General features: G+C 42.4%; 1 protein-coding gene across 12 annotated transcripts in view; it reads left to right on the top strand.

Annotated features, from left to right (window-relative positions):
* ep400 (E1A binding protein p400) overlaps positions 1 to 16,230 on the top strand; it is a 223,349-nt gene that overhangs the window by 88,167 nt on the left and 118,952 nt on the right. For all 12 annotated transcript variants that reach the window (XM_073051939.1, XM_073051949.1, XM_073051946.1 and 9 more), the window contains 5 exons: positions 321 to 498; positions 7,308 to 7,444; positions 8,621 to 8,790; positions 12,483 to 12,657; positions 13,573 to 13,709. In XM_073051939.1, coding sequence (XP_072908040.1) covers positions 321 to 498; positions 7,308 to 7,444; positions 8,621 to 8,790; positions 12,483 to 12,657; positions 13,573 to 13,709 — 797 coding nt within the window. The remainder of the gene's footprint in view (positions 1 to 320; positions 499 to 7,307; positions 7,445 to 8,620; positions 8,791 to 12,482; positions 12,658 to 13,572; positions 13,710 to 16,230) is intronic.

The raw sequence follows: 16,230 nt of genomic DNA, 5'->3' as shown, positions 1-16,230 counted from the left end.
CCCCTTCTCCAGCCTTTTTTCTCTTCCACCAATCAACTTCCCAGCTCTTTACTTCACCCCTCCTCCTCTCCTGGTTTCACCTGTCACTTCTTACCTTGTACTTCTTCCTTCCCTTTCCCCCACAGTCTGTCTTCTTTCCTTCCTTTCCAGTCCTCTCCAGAAGAGCACTGGCCTGAAACACTTTTGCATAGATGCCTCCTGGCCAGCTGAGTTTCTCCAGCATTTTGTGTGTGTTACTGTGGATTTCTAGCATCTGCGGATTTTCTCATGTTTAGCTCTTTGGTGCGGACAGTCTATAAACAATTTCCTTTTCTTACCAGGTGAAGAATTCCCCTCCTTTTTTGCTTCATGGCACTCTCCGGGAATACCAGCAGATTGGCGTTGATTGGCTGGCTGCTTTGCATCGACGAAAGTTAAATGGGATTTTGGCTGATGATTCACGATTGGGCAAGACTGTACAAATCATAGGTTTCCTAGCTCATCTCGCCTCAAATGAAGGTAAGGTTGTTTAATACGGATAATTGTAGACACCAGATCTGAGTATTTTTGTGACTAGGTTGTAACTTGATTGACATGACATTTAAACTTTGTCCAGAAGAAAGGGAGGAGAGGAGGACTGCAAGCCAGACTGAGACGGAGAGGAACAAAACTCCTTCTACCCAACATTTTGTTAGCAAATGTACAGTCACTGAAGAACAAGACTGAGGACCTAAGAGCTAGTTTGCTATTGGAGGAAATGAGAAATTGCTACATTCTGTATTTCATGGAGACAGGGTGCACTCCAAACATGCTGGATTTGGTGATCAGACATGAGGGCTTCTTGATATACAGGATGGTCTGAACTGATTTGGAGAAGGCAAAAGGTGGGGTCTGTGTTTCATGATAACCCTTGTGGTTCCTGGACATGGCAGTTTTGTTGTACTGGTTTCCCTGGCGTAGAACATATAACAATTTAGTGCTGACCATTTTACTTATCGAGAATTCTCTTCCATGATTCTGATCACAGTTTACATACCACCAAAAACCACTGTTAATCAGGCACTCAAGGTATGAAATGCTGTCTTCACCAAACAGAAAACAACCCACCTCATCATATTTCAGATCGTAGTCAAGGACTTCAATTAAACTTGTTTGAAGAAATCTCTGACCAGTTACTGTCAACATATAACCTGCAGCAGCAGGTCTCCTAATACATTCGACTAATGCTATACTATGATAAGGAATTCCTACCATTTCATGCTTAAACCACATTTCGGGAAATCGGATCACTTGTCCTTCTCCTACCTGTATACCGGCAGAGGCTAAAGAACATAGCTCCACAGATAAGGACAACAAAGGGATGGTCGCGGGAGGCAAAGGACCAGCTATGGGATTGCTTCGTCAGTGGACTGGGCTGTGTTCAAGGACTCATCTCAATTTCCCCACTTGCAGACTCCAGTCTGTTTGGATTGGCAACGACATCTCCACAATCTCCATCAGCACAGGTGCACCGCAAGGCTGCCTGCTTAGCCCCCTGCCCCACTTTATAATGGTGACTGTGAGGTTAAGCACAGCTCCAATGGCATACTCAAGTTTGCTGATGACACTGCTGTGGTTGCCAAATCAAATGTGGTGACGAATCAGCACATAGGAGGGAGATTGAAAATCTGGCTGAGTGGTGCCACAACAATAACCTTTCATTCAATGTCGGCAGAAGGATTTCAGGAGAAGGAAACTGGAGGTCCATGAGCCAGTCCTCGTTGGAGGATCAGAGGTGGAGAGGGTCAGCAACTTTAAATTCCTCAGTGTCATCATTTCAGAGGACCTGTCCTGGACACAGCACTTAAGTGCAGTTATGCAGAAAGCACGGTAGTGCCTCTACTTGGTTAAAATTTGCGAAGATTCAGCATGACATCTAAAACTTTGACAAACTTCTCTAGATGTGTGGTGAAAAGTATTTTGACTAGTTGTATCACAGCCTGGTATGGAAACACCAATATCTTTGAAAAGAAAATCCTACAAAAAGTAGTGGATTCATCCCAGTCCATCATGGTAAAGCCCTCCCTGCCATTGAGTGCATCCACACAAAATGTTGTTGCAGGAAAGTAGCATCCATCATCAGGGTCGCCCCACCCAGCAACCAGGACCTGCTTTCTTCTCACTGCTACCACCAGGAAGGAGGTATAGGAGCCTCAGGACTCACACCACCAGTTTCAGGAGTAGTTACTACCCCTCAACCAATCAAAGTGGAGAACTTCATTCAACTTCACTTGCCCCATCATTGAAATGTTCCCACAACCTATGGACTCACTTTCAAGGACAAATCATCTCAGGTTCTTGATAATTTTTGCTTATTATTTATTCTTGTTTTTTTCCCCTCTGTGTTTGTATGGTTTGTGGTTCTTTGCACATTGGTTGTTTGTCTGGCCCATTGGGTGTGGTCTTTTATTGATTCTATTATGTTCCTTGGATTTACTGTTGTTACGTACCCCGTAACTGGGTGTCTAACCAGCAGAGAAAGAAGAATCCATTGGAGTCTGGTGGTACTATATTCAAAAGTGTTTATTAGTAAAATAAGCAAATCAATACCAATAATGCAAATATATAGATAACACACGTTAGCAATAATAAACCTAAAAGTGTAGGAATAATAATAAGCAATAATACATAAGCTCTATCGATGTCTAGGGGTAAATGAATTGTCATAGAAAAGTATAAAGTTCAGTTCAGTTCATGCGTGCTGAGGTAGATATTGGTTGTTGTGTTGTAATCATTGGAGAGAGAGAGAGAGAGAGAGAACGAGCGAGAAGTAACAGCTACAGCAGTCAAACCTTCCTTTGCGTTCTTGATCCGTCGTGTCGTTGTGGCCATTCAGTTATGACCCCTCTGTCATTCAGCTAGACCATTCTTCTGTGGTGGACTCATCACTCTGGCATGAGTGGACACACACACAATTCCCCACCGGCCCTGCTATAACACTGTGAGTTTTACTGACCGACCTCCTGGTTCAGTCTCCGAAGCCCCACACCTTCCCGTGGGTTCCAACACTCAATCAGTGTCCACTAGTGTGTCTCCTGGTGTGTCTGAAGGGTGTCTCTCCAGACCTGACTTTCATCCCTACTCACGGGGTCTCAGCTATCAATCAATTTTGAATGACTGTGTCCATCAAACCAGCCCACTCCGGCTGTCCACTGAGGAATGTTAATGAACAGAATGGTATAAGACAAATAACCCTCGCAGAAGTCATAACACGGTAAATCAACAAGTCTCTCTCCCCTCTCTTATCTGTAGCAGATGTTCTTGCATGTTTTCTTTTCATCTCTCTCTCTCTCATGAGCAGCATAGCAACAGTAATGGTTTATGATTCTCAAAAGGCGGGGGAATATGGGCAACTCTGCACCCTATTGTCCATCAGAACTGTTCATCCTTCATAACACTGTGTATACCCACAAGAAAACAAATCTCGGGGTTATATATGGTGATATATACAGTGGCATGCAAAAGTTTGGGCACCCCTGGTCAAAATTTCTGTTACTGTGAATAGTTAAGTGAGTAGAAGATGAACTGATCTCCAAAAGCCGTTTCTTCAGTTCATAATGTAATTAAGAAATGGCAGTTAGCAGGAATGGTGGAGGTCAAGTTGAGGTCTGGAAGACCAAGAAAACTTTCTGAGAGAACTGCTCGTAGGATTGCTAGAAAGGCAAATCAAAACCCCCATTTGACTGCAAAAGACCTTCAGGAAGACTTAGCAGACTCTGGAGTGGTGGTGCACTGTTCTGTTGTGCAGCAACACCTCTACAAATATGGCCTTCATGGAAGAGTCATCAGAAGAAAACCTTTCCTGCGTCCTCACCACAAAATTCAGCGTCAGAAGTTCGCAAATGAACATTTAAACAAACCTGATGCATTTTGGAAACAAGTCCTGTGGACTGATGAAGTTAAAATAGAACTTTTTGGCTTCAATGAGTAAAGGTATGTTTGGAGAAAAAAGGGTGGAGAATTTCATGAAAAGAACACCTCTCCAGCTGTTAAGTACGGGGGTGGATCGATCATGCTTTGAGCTTGTGTTGCAGCCAGTGGCACGGGGGAGCATTTCACTGGTAGAGGGAAGAATGAATTCAGTTAAATACCGGCAAATTCTGGAAGCAAACATCACACTATCTATAAAAAAAAAGCTGAAGATGAAAAGAGGATGGCTTCTACAACAGGATCCTAAACACACCTCAAAATCCACAATGGACTACCTCAAGAGGCACAAGCTGAAGGTTTTGCCATGGCCCTCACAGTCCCCCGACCTAAATAGACCTCAAAAGAGCAGTGCATGCAAGATGACCCAAGAATCTCACAGAACTAGAAGCTTTTTGCAAGGAAGAATGGGCAAAAGTCCCCCAAACAAGAATTTAAAGACCTATAGCTGGCTACAGAAAGCATTTACAAGCTGTGATACTTGCCAAAGGGGGTGTTACTAAGTACTGACCATGAAACTTTTGCTTTGGGGCCCTTTTCCTTTTTTGTTATTTTGAAACTGTAAAAGATGGAAATAAAAAAGTAATCTTGCTTAAAATATTAAAGAAACGTGTCATCTTTAACTTTATGCCTTTTGGAAATCAGGTCATCTTTTACTCGCTAAATAGCAGAAATTTTGACCGGGGTGCCCAGACTTTTGCATGCCACTGTATATACTTTGCTAATAAACGTACTTTGAAATGGATGTCCCTCTATTCTGAGGCTGTGCCCTCTGGACCAAGGTTCCCCTGCTATGGGAAACATCTCGACAACCACTCTAATCTAGGTCTTTCAATGTACTTAAACAGATTATCTGGTCATTATCACGTTGCTGGTTCTCAGAGCTTTCAAGACAAGGATGCACTTTGTTGGCTTCAAAACTTGTTAAATAGAAATCTTTTGACTGTTATAGTAGAATGTCATTTTGTGGTCAAGCAGTATCTGTGAAGCAGTATCTCGGGATTTATATGGTGTTTGTACTTTGAACTTTAAAGATAGAAACATTTCAGGTTGACGAACCTTCCTCAGAACATTTTATTTGAAATGTGTCCGTTGAGAGTTTTAGGCAGCCAGGCCAGCCTGTACTTGACAACAAAGGCCAAAAAAAAAACAATAATGAAATAGTTGACCTGGGTAAATTTATTTCTATTTTTATTGAAAAAGATTTCTTGATAGTAAAATTTGTGAGAGAATCACTGGGATCCATTCCCCCCCCCCCCCCCCCCACCCCATTTGTGATATTTACTGGGACTGTTGCAGATGAAAGGCCTGAAGCGTTGTGGAGGATCCCTACCACCTATCCCACAATCTCTGATCCACTACCCTCAGGAAGGAGATACAGAACATCAGGATTAGGACTGCCAGTCTGGGTAACAGTTTCTTCCCTCAGGCTGTGAGACTAATGAATACCCTGCCACCAACCGAGGTCTCATCACTAGGACAGCAAGCTGTTTATTGTTTCATCATCATCATTTTGTGCTGTGCCGTATGATGTGGGCGATACTGGCCTTCCATCTGTCTTTATTCTGTCTACCGAGTGAGGGATTATTGCCTGTGAGGAAGACCCCCTTCACGCTGTTACTCTTTTCATGACCGTGATTGTTCTTGGCAAATTTTCCTACAGAAGTGGTTTGCCATTGCCTTCTGGGCAATGTCTTTACAAGATGAGAGATCCCTTCCATTATCAATACCCTTTAGCGATTGCCTGTCGTCAGTGGTCGCATAACCAGGACTTGTGATCTGTGCCAGCTGCTCATATAAACATCCACCACTGCTGTCATGGCTTCATGTGACCCTTAGCTGGGGGGGGGGGTGTGGGGGTAGGCTAAGCATGTGCTACACCAGGGGTTCCCAGCGTCTTTTGTGCCATTGAGCCTTACCATTAACCAAAGGGTCCATAGACCCCAGGTTGTGAACCTGTGTGCTATACCTTGTCCAAGAGTGAACCACAGGTCAGCGGAGGAAAGGACCGTCTTACACCTCCTTTGGTAGAGATGTTTCTCCACTCTGCCACCTGGGTTTTCTGTACTGTTGACTGTTTAACTATTTACCTGTGCTGCATACTACATCCATATCTTATTAACTTAATAGTGGTAATAATTTTGTTTTATTGGATGGTGCATCATTGGAGCCTCCCTGCCCTCTATTGTGGACCTGTACTCTTCCAGGTTGAAGAAGAGGGCGGGGAACATCATAAAGGACTCCTCCCATCCTGCGCACGGACTGTTTGATCTGCTTCCGTCTGGTAGGCGCTTCAGATCCCTCCAGACTAAGACTAATAGGCACTGGAGAAGTTTTTTCCCTACTGCGGTCACTTTGCTGAACAGTTAACTGCCGGTTAACTGTCAGCTAACTATTACTTGGATTGCACTACCTTTATGTACAATTTATATTTTCATTTATATTTATCATTATTATTGTTATGAGCAGAGAGACAACATCTGCCGGAAGTAAATTCCTTGTATGTGCATAGGTACTTGGCGATTAAAGTCTGATTCTGATTTATGTGCTGTGTATGATATTTGTTTCAGGGGTGCATTGTGGTATTACGGAGGAACATTGTTTTGCTTGGTTGCATTTATGTACAGTCAGATGACAATATAATTGAACTTGAATTAGTGATGTTGACTTAACAACCAAATGTTGATCACAATCGCAGGGAGATATCTCCAGTCCTTTCAGTGATGTCTGTGGAAAGACCAGTAGAATCTGGGTTTATGATCTCAGCCAAAATCAGTGATTTCAGACCTATCTAGGTGCAAGCCAAGAGTATTTTATGTACCAGAGTAGTAGAGAGGGTTAAGTCTTTCCTGGTTTCCAGTCTGTGTTTCCTGCATTGAGTTCATCCGCTCTTCGGGGAGTGGACCTGATACTGAGGGTCTCCCTCAGAGATGAAGAAAATTTACCATCATCTCTACTATCTCACCCATGCTCGAAATGCTTCCCTAGATTTGATCTTGAGTGGTTTGACATCTTTTATTTAGGTTGGAATAATGAATACACTAACTGGTTCATGCATTAGCTGGTGTCCCAAACAGATTGTAGATTTGTATCTGAATGAGAGATTTGTTATTGGTGCATTTGTGATTTTCCATGGAACTCTTATTTCTTTTGAGAATATGTAGATTTTATTTTGCTTTATAATAATTGTTTATTTTGTAATTTGGTTTAATTAATAGTAATTCTTTAATGTTTTGTAAAGCAATCATCTGTGATTAGTCTTCAAGTAACACAAAACAATTAAATTAATGTAAGCTTTTGGGGAAATTCTGCATTTATTCCAGCTGCTACATCTTGAAATCTTGATGTACTTTTGTCTTTAGGTGTCTGGGGACCACATCTGGTGGTGGTGCGAACTTGCAAAATGCTGAACTGGGAAATGGAATTCAAACGATGGTGTCCAGGACTCAAGATAATGATGTACTTTGGCACAAGGAAAGAACGCAGAGTCAAAAGGGAGGTAATACTATATTGAGTAGCTTGTTTCAGTTACAACTAGCAAATAAAAAGTAAGTCACAAAGGGAATGTTGGAGGAATTGAGCAGGTCAGTCAGGAGGAGAATTAAGAATTGATGTTTCAAGGAGAGACCTTTCATCAAGGATCCTTGGTGAAGGGTCTCTGGCCGAAATTTCAATTCTTTATTCATATCCATAGATGCTACCTGACCTGCTGAGTTCCTCTAGCATTTTGTGCATTACTTTGGATTTCTTGCATCTACAGAATGTTTCTAGTTAACTTATGGGATATGGTCAGTGAACACAGCTAGCATTTGTTGTCCATCCTTGTACTTAAACTATGTGACCATTTCAGGAAGCATTTAAGGATCTGAAGTTGTCTGAACTGGGTAGGCATAACTGGTTTCCTTTCCTCCTGGAAGGTAATGAATCCTAATGAGTTTTAAAAGCAGTTTGTTTGGTGGTTTAATTTTGTCATCGATCATGCTGATTTTGCACTTCAAATTAATTTAAAATTACCACATTGCTGATGTGCGATTTGAACTCCTGTTTAAGAATTAATTGCCCAGGCCTCCACATTATTTGTCCAGAAATTTTAAACAATTTATTAACTTACTAGGTATTCTTTGTAATTTTTTTTCTACAGAAGTGGTTTGCCATTGCATCCTTCTGGACAAGACGGGTGACACCCCCCCCCCCCCCCCCGCCATTATGAATACTCTTTAGAGATTGTCTGCCTGTGGTTCCATTATTAAGATTTGTGATATGCACCAGCTACTCATACAACTATCCACCATGTGCTCCTATGGCTTCATGTGACCCTAATTTTTTTTTGGGTGGGGGGGGGGGGGTTGGTGGACTAAGCAGGTGCTCAAAGGTGACCTGCAGGCTAGTGGAGGGAAGGAGCACTGTAACACCTCCTTTGGTGGAAACATATTTCCACCCTGCCACCCAACAAGTATATAATTATAAAATGTACTAGCAAGCATGAATTGTTAAACTGTAAAGGTAATTACATTTAAACAATCTAATCCAACACATTGGACAAACTGGCTTTGTTTTACCTGTACTGAAGAAGGATGAGGGATGTCCTGCTCTTTATTTTGTACGTTTTTAATATCTGCAGGATGAAAACAAATAAAAAAGCCCACTTAGCCTGTTATACATCTCTTGTTTGCAGTGTTGGACAGAGCCCAACTCCTTCCATGTGTGCATCACCTCGTATAAGCTGCTCCTGAAGGACATGCAGGCTTTCCGGAGGAAGCGATGGAAGTACCTGATCCTAGACGAGGTCCAGCAGCTGAGAAACACGACTGAGCGGCACTGGGAGGCCCTCTTCAATCTCAAGAGGTCTGGATCATGTGCTGAATGCACCATAATCTAAGTTCAGCCCATTGCTGTGATTGCAGTCAACTTTAAATGTAAAAAAAATACACTTCTGGTGACACGTCCACAAGTTGTTATCTCTGAAAGTAACAATAATGTAAACTATTCTGGGCAGGAATATGTTATGGTGGTATTTCAGATAAATTAACTTGGTAGCAAACACGAGAAATCTGGAGCAGCACACACAATACGCTGGAGGAAAAAGAATAAACAGTTGATATTTCAGACCGAGACACTTCTTCAGGACTGAGAAGGAAGGGGGAAGATGCCAGAATATAAAGGTGGGTGGAGGAGAAAGAAACCAGCCAGTGGGTGGGAAAGGTCAAGGGCTGGAGACGAAAGAATCTGATAGGAGAGGAGAGTGGATCGTAGGAGAGGAACAGCACAACACAAAAACAGGCCCATAGGCTCATCTAGTCTGTGCCAAACTGTTATTCTGCCTAGTCCCATTGACTTGCACCTGGACCATAGCCCTGCATACCCCTCCCGTCCATGTACCTATCGAAACATCTCTTAAATGTTGCACTTGAACCTACATCCACTGTTTCCTCTGGCAGCTCGTTCTGCACTCGCACCAGTCTCTGAATGAAGAAGTTCCCCCTCAGGTTCCCCTTAAATATTTCTCCTTTCACCCTTAATCTGTGTTCTCTAGTTCTAGTTTCACCCAACTCAGTGGAAAAAGCCTGCTTGCATTTGCCCAATCTATGCCCCTCATAATTTTGTATACTTCAGAATCAGGTTTAATATCACCAGCATTTGTTGTGAACTTTGATAACTTTGCAGTAGCAGTACAATGCAATACATGATCATAGAGCGAGAGAGATAAAAACTGAACTACAGTGTATCCCTCTCACCAGGGCTTATACACCAACTTTTTTTATCACTAATTTTTATTGCAACACCAACAAATTACATTCATTACAATCAGTTGCCGATTACATTTTGGGCTTATACACTAACTTGACTCATTAGCTAAGTCTGCTGACAGCCAGGTGACTCATTTCATAAACAATATCTGTCTAGGGTCGGTATGATTGGGGGTTCAACCAAGCAGGAATGCCGTGATATTCTCGATTTGAGCGAATGCTGTATAGATACAGCCCATACACAGTTATTGTTAGCCCAGAAATGACAGATCACACACCAGCATAAAATTGTTAAGGAAGTAAATTTACCATATTTTCAACTTTAACAAAAAGTTAGAAAAAGAAAAGAAAAATAAAAGGGCCCATTACAGTTAAACCAGTTCAATGTGCACTTAAACACTGGAGCTCATTCTGGAGTAGTTGAGGGTGTATCTCTTTACTCGTGCGCTGGATGCACAGTCTGTGTGAAAGCACCTGCCGCATTCCAGGCTTCCTTCGAAGACAATCTCGAGTGAACTGGCTGTCGGGAGAATTGGCCCTTCCTCCTTGAGGTCATTCATCTGCACAAAGCTCTTCTTGTAATGGGGACTCTCCTTTCAATGGCTTTCAACAGCATCTTCCCTTGTGCTTCACACTGCAGCACAAAAGGCCCTGAACCAGACTACTGCCCTTCAGAAACACACTAGAACCTTCTTTCACATCCCACAATCCTGACTGGCTGACAGATTCCTAAGTTATTTGAAGCCAAAACACCCTTTCCAGCATAGCACACTGCTTTTACAGAGAACTGCTAAAATAAACTACCTCACAGCATAGCAGTACAAATCTTAACCAGAGCATTACAACAGTAAATATATACATTAAATAGTTAAATTAAATAATTAGTGCCAAACAAAAGGAAAAGAAGCAGTGAGGTAGTGTTCATGGGTTCAATGTCCATTCAGAACCCAAATGGCAGAGGGGAAGAAGCTGTTCCTGAATTGTTGAGTGTGTGTCTTCAGGCTTCTGTATCCTTCCTGATGGTAGCGATGAGAAGAGGGCATGTCCTGGATAGTGAGGGTCCTTAATGATGGATGCTGCCTTTTTGAAAGTGTCCTGGATACTAGGGAGGCTAGTGCCCATGATGGAGTTGACTACATTTACAGCTCTCTGCAGCTTACTTTGATCCTGTTCAAGATCAAAGTAGCCTCCCCATACCAGATGATGATGCAGCCAGTTAAAATACTCTCTATGGATTTCTGTAGAAATTTGCAAGTGTTTTAGGTGACGTACTAAATCTTCTTAAAATCCCTATGAAATATAGCTGCAGTCTTGCCTTCTTCATAGCTGCGTTGGTATGTTGAGTCCAGATTACATCCTCAGAGATATTGGCACCGAGGAACTTGAAATTGCTCACTCTCTCCACTTTTGATCTCTCTGTGAGGACTTGTGTGTGTTCCTTTGTCAAATCTCTATGAAATCTCCCTTTTTTTCTCCTATACTCCCATTGTACATAGATTGATCAGACATTTGTAGGTCTATATGGGTTTAATTATGTGAGTAAATTAGATACGCTCCTTTGATAGTAGATAGTTCGAGCATTTTTAAATTTGTTTTTTTAAATTTACATGCTGATCTTACAGTTTTTATAGTGAATTAAGCTGGTATAGTTTAGGATGTTATTTAGTTCCAGTAGCTCAAGTTCTTAGATAATCCACTGAAGGTGAGTGGCCTGAGGTACACCTGAGTAGCCTCTCACACCTTCTCCTCCTCTAACCATCACCATATGAACATATGACAGGGGGCCAGAAATAGGCCGTTCACCCCATTGAGTCTGCTCCACCATTTAATCATGGCTGATCCATTTCCTTCTCAATCCCATTGTCCTGCCTTCTAATATCCTTTCACACCCTGACTATAAAAGAACTTATCAACCTCCGCCTTAAATGTGCCCAGTGACTTGGCCTCCACAGCTGCCAGAGGCAATGAATTCCATAGATTCACCACCCTTTGGCTAAAGAAATTCCTTCTCATCTCTGTTCTAAATAGATGTCCCTCTATTCTGAGGCTGTGCCTAGTCTTCCCCACCAAATGAAACATACTGTCCACATCCACTCTATCGAGGCCTTTCCACATTCCATAGGTTTCAGTAAGATTCCCCTCATTCTTCTAAGCTCCAGCTGGTACAGGCACAGAGCCTTCAGTCAATGTTTATATGATAAGCCTTTCATTCTTGGAATCATTCACGTGAACCTCCTCTGAACCCTTTCTTAAGTAAGGGTCCTAAACTTGCTCATAGTGCTCCAAGTAAGGCCTCACCACTGCCTTATGCAGCCTCAGCATTACATCCTCGTTGTTCCCCTCATCCTTCCTTTTCTCCCATGCTCTGCTCTTCTCTCCTATCAGATTCCTCTTCCTTAAGCCCCTGTGCCTCTTTCACCTATCACCTCCCAGCTTAACCGGCCCCCCCTCCATCTACACCCACCTTCCCCCTCACTTGGTCTCACCTATCAGTTTGTACTCCATCCTCTTCCCTTCTCTCCCCGCCCCCCACACTATTTTATTCTGGCTTCTGCACCTTCCTTTCCAGTCCTAATGAAGGATCTTGACCTGAAACTTCACCAGTTTACTTTTTTCCATAGATGCTGCCTGACCTACTGAGTTCCTCCAGCATTTTCTGTGTGTTGCTCCAGATTTCCAGCATTTGCAGACTTTCTCGTGTTTATTAATTGGATCTCATTCTGGTTTTATAAAAACTTTGGTATGGGAGTACAAGGATTGTTTCTTCAACAGAATTTATTTTTATTCTAGTCAACAGCGCTTGCTTTTGATTGGAACTCCTTTACAAAATACCCCAATGGAGCTGTGGACCATGATGCACTTCCTGCTGCCTGGAATTACCAGATCTTACCTGGATTTCCCTGTGAAAGTTGGCACAGATGAAAATCAGGACTATTGCCACAAATTAGTGATAAGAATGCACAGGGTGAGTATGTATGTGTTTTTGTTTTAAGCAAGTTGAAGGATGTAGAAGTGGGTGTATGGGATATTTGGTATGTCAGAGGAAGATCCTGAATCTTCAGCTGATGTGAGAACATTCAACCACCTCCTCTACTTCCTGGAACACAGTGCATTAGGAGTCAGGAGGGAGTATACACCTTTACCATAGTCAATAAAAGCTGTACTGCACAGCAGCTCTAATGGGGCAGGCTAGTTTCTTTACCAGTGGAGAAGCCAGGTCTACTGGCACACAACAATTCAAGACTCAAGGTTATTTAATGTCATTTCCAGTGCACAAGTGTAAAAGAGAACAGAATAATTGTAGAGAGATCAAAGCATGTCATGTATAATCACTGGAAAATACCATCTATATCCCTCCATTTCCCTTACATCCACGTGCCTATTTAAACGTCTCTTAAAAGCCTCTAATGTAGTTGCCTCTACCACCATACTAGGCAGCATATTCCAGTTCTCTGAGTAAAAAACTTACCCCTCATATCCCTCTTGAACCTACCCCTTTCTCCTTTCCCTCTGGTACTAGACATTTAAACCCTGGGAAACAGATACTCTCTGTCCACTCTTATCTATGCCTCTCATAATCTTATGAACACTTATCAGATCTCCTCTCAGCATCCACCACTCCAGAGAAAACCAACCCAAGCTTGTCCAGCTTCTTGCAATAACACATCCCTCTAAATAAGGCAACATCCTGGTAAACCTCGCCTGCGCCCTCTCCAACATCCTTCCTATAGTGGGGCGACCAGAACTGTACACAATACTCCAGATGTGGCCGAACCAGAGTTCTATAATGTTGCAACATAACCTATTGACTTTATATTTTAATCGTAAGGAGTAAGATATCACAAGCAGGATTTACAAGCACTGTGATCTTTAACTTTAGATGATTCAGCCATTCATCTTGCGGCGATCAAAGCGAGATGTGGAGAAACAACTACCAAAGAAATATGAGCACATTCTGAAATGCTGCCTGTCAAAGAGGCAGAAGATCATGTATGAGGATGTCATGTTCCACTCTAGGTAAGCAATAACTTCCATGAGATGCGGTAGAAGTTGATTGCAAAATGGTCCTTGCTATATATTGAATTTGCAAGTCAAAATCTGGGTTCACTTTGTAGCATTTTGCCTTTGATACAAAAATATTTTTTACGTGGAACTCTCAAGAAGTAAGGCTACATTTCTAATTGGATGTTCTGTCCATATGCACTCATCATAGATAGTGAGAGCCAGCTTTGTGGATTGTCTAGCATCTACCCTGCATGTGCACCCATTCAGAGTTTTTAGAAATGGGGAGAGTTCTACAGACAGGATTCATCGCACACCGTCATAATGTATTAGCCAGGTAGCCATGATAGGATATTTGAATGCAGAACAGTGAGAATGAAATTGTTACCTTTCTGGCATTAGAGTAAACCAGGTTGCATTTACTGATACACTACTGGGGGAAGAAAACCTGTGTAGTCTATCCTCAAACTGGATCAAGGACAGTTCAAAGTAAATTTTATTATCAAAGTACATGCAAATATGTCACCATATACAACCATGGGATTAATTTTTTGTGGGCATTCTCAATAAATCTATAGAATAATAACTAACAGTCCACTTAACTAGGGCATTCAACCAGAAGACAACGAAGTGTAAATACTAAAAGAAGAAACAATAATAATGAATAAATAAGCGATAAAAATCAGAAACATGAAATGAAGAGTCCTTGAAAGTGAGTCCATAGGTTGCAGGAACATTTCAATGGTGGGGCAAGTGAAGTTGAGTGAATTTATCCCCTTTCGTTCATGAGGGGTAGTATCTGTTCCTGAACCTGGTGGTGCTACCCCTGAGGCTCTTGTACCTTCTTCCTAAGGGCAGCAGTGAGAAGAGAGCATGATCTAAGTGATGGGGGACCCTGATGATGGATGCTGCTTTCCTGCGACTGCGTTTCATGCTCAGTGGCTGTTAAGACTTATCTTTTTATATGAGTAATGGTCAAGAGACCTTAGCAATTTTTCAGTGGGCACGTGGCTCTCTTTCAGAAGAAAATGGGAACTATAAATATTAAGTTAAAATTAGGTTCAAGTTTATGTTTATTACATCTGACTGTACCTGTATACAACCAGACGAAACTATGTTCCTCCAGACCACAGTGTAGTCCTCTGTTGGTCAGGGTTGACCTTGGGTGTTGCGTCTTAGGTGACTATGTGTCACCGTGATACGCTGGCCAGGGTAGTACGATTATGGAGAGCAAGCTGTTGCCTATGCTACTGGGCCCTCCTCTCCGCACAGCTAATAAATTCAAAGAAACGACAGAGACCGATACAGTTCGGCACCGGTGGCAGCACAGGAGTTGCCAGTCAGCTTTGAACTCAACATAACACTGTCTTAAGAACTCCAGCTCCAGATTTTTCCTTGCCAGTCACTCTCGAAGCTTTCCCCATGAGGGTATAGCCACAAAGCAGTGGAGGTTTGAGATCAGAGTTTACCTTCTCCTAAGTGAGCTGACGAGCTCCATCAGTCTGAAGTGACTGATTTTAAGGCATCAGTAACCCGCCTTTGCTGCTTCTCCTGTCACTAGAATTGTTCCATCGAGCTAAGTAGCTAAGGGACACATTAAGGCCAGGAGCTGGACTTGGTTGTCAAAGGCTATTTGAGCTGAACACCATTGGGAGCATTTAATAGGTAGTTGGTGCTTATCCCCATTACCTTCCTCATCTATGACAACCTTAAGGAACCTCTGGACCACAGTGCACCTACAAAGCGTACATCACACGCAGAACATAAACCAAAATATTACCCTAAATAAGTTAAGAAAATATAATTCAAAATGCATCTGTCGTCCCTCAGTATCCGCGGGGGATTGGTTCCAGGACCCCCCACGGATACCAAAATCCGCAGATGCTCAAGTCCTTTATAGAAAATGGCGTATTATTTGCATATAACCTACGCACATCCTCCCATATGCTTTAAATCACCTCTGGATTACTTATAATACCTAATACAATGTAAATGCTATGTAAATAGTTGTTATACTGTATTGTTTAGGGAATAATGACGAAAAAAAGTCTGTACGTGTTCAGTATAGATGCAACCATCATAGCTCTTCTGGGAACGCTGATGCTGCCTCGGCATCAGCGGATGCTGATTCTCCCATGATCTTTAAGTTCTTGAGGCTGTAGCGCTTTACGTAGCTAGCCAGCCATCCCTTACTAGCCTTAAACTCCTTCCTCTTCTCACAACACAAGTAGTGAACGAATGAGACGCGAGGCGAACAATGCTCAAATGACGAGTGCTGGAGAGAGACCGAGGATCTGTGAAATGGCGGGAGGCTACAGCAGGGTATGCTTACACATCACTTTGTTGCGTCGATTCAGCGTAGTGCTCGGCGCGTGACAAATTCAAGTTTTGCTTTTTTGAACTTTCTGGAATTTTTTTTTCAAATTTTTTCCATCCGTGGTTGGTTGAATCCGCAGATGCGGAACCCACGGATACGGAGTGCCGACTGTAGTGCACAACACAGGGTAAACAGTACAATAAACAGCTTGCTGTCCTA

This window comes from Hemitrygon akajei, chromosome 7 (genome assembly GCF_048418815.1).
Source record: "Hemitrygon akajei chromosome 7, sHemAka1.3, whole genome shotgun sequence".
NCBI classification, from domain to species: domain Eukaryota; kingdom Metazoa; phylum Chordata; class Chondrichthyes; order Myliobatiformes; family Dasyatidae; genus Hemitrygon; species Hemitrygon akajei.
The sequence above is the reverse complement of the archived record's forward strand: the minus strand, read 5'-3'. Positions and strand labels throughout refer to the sequence as shown.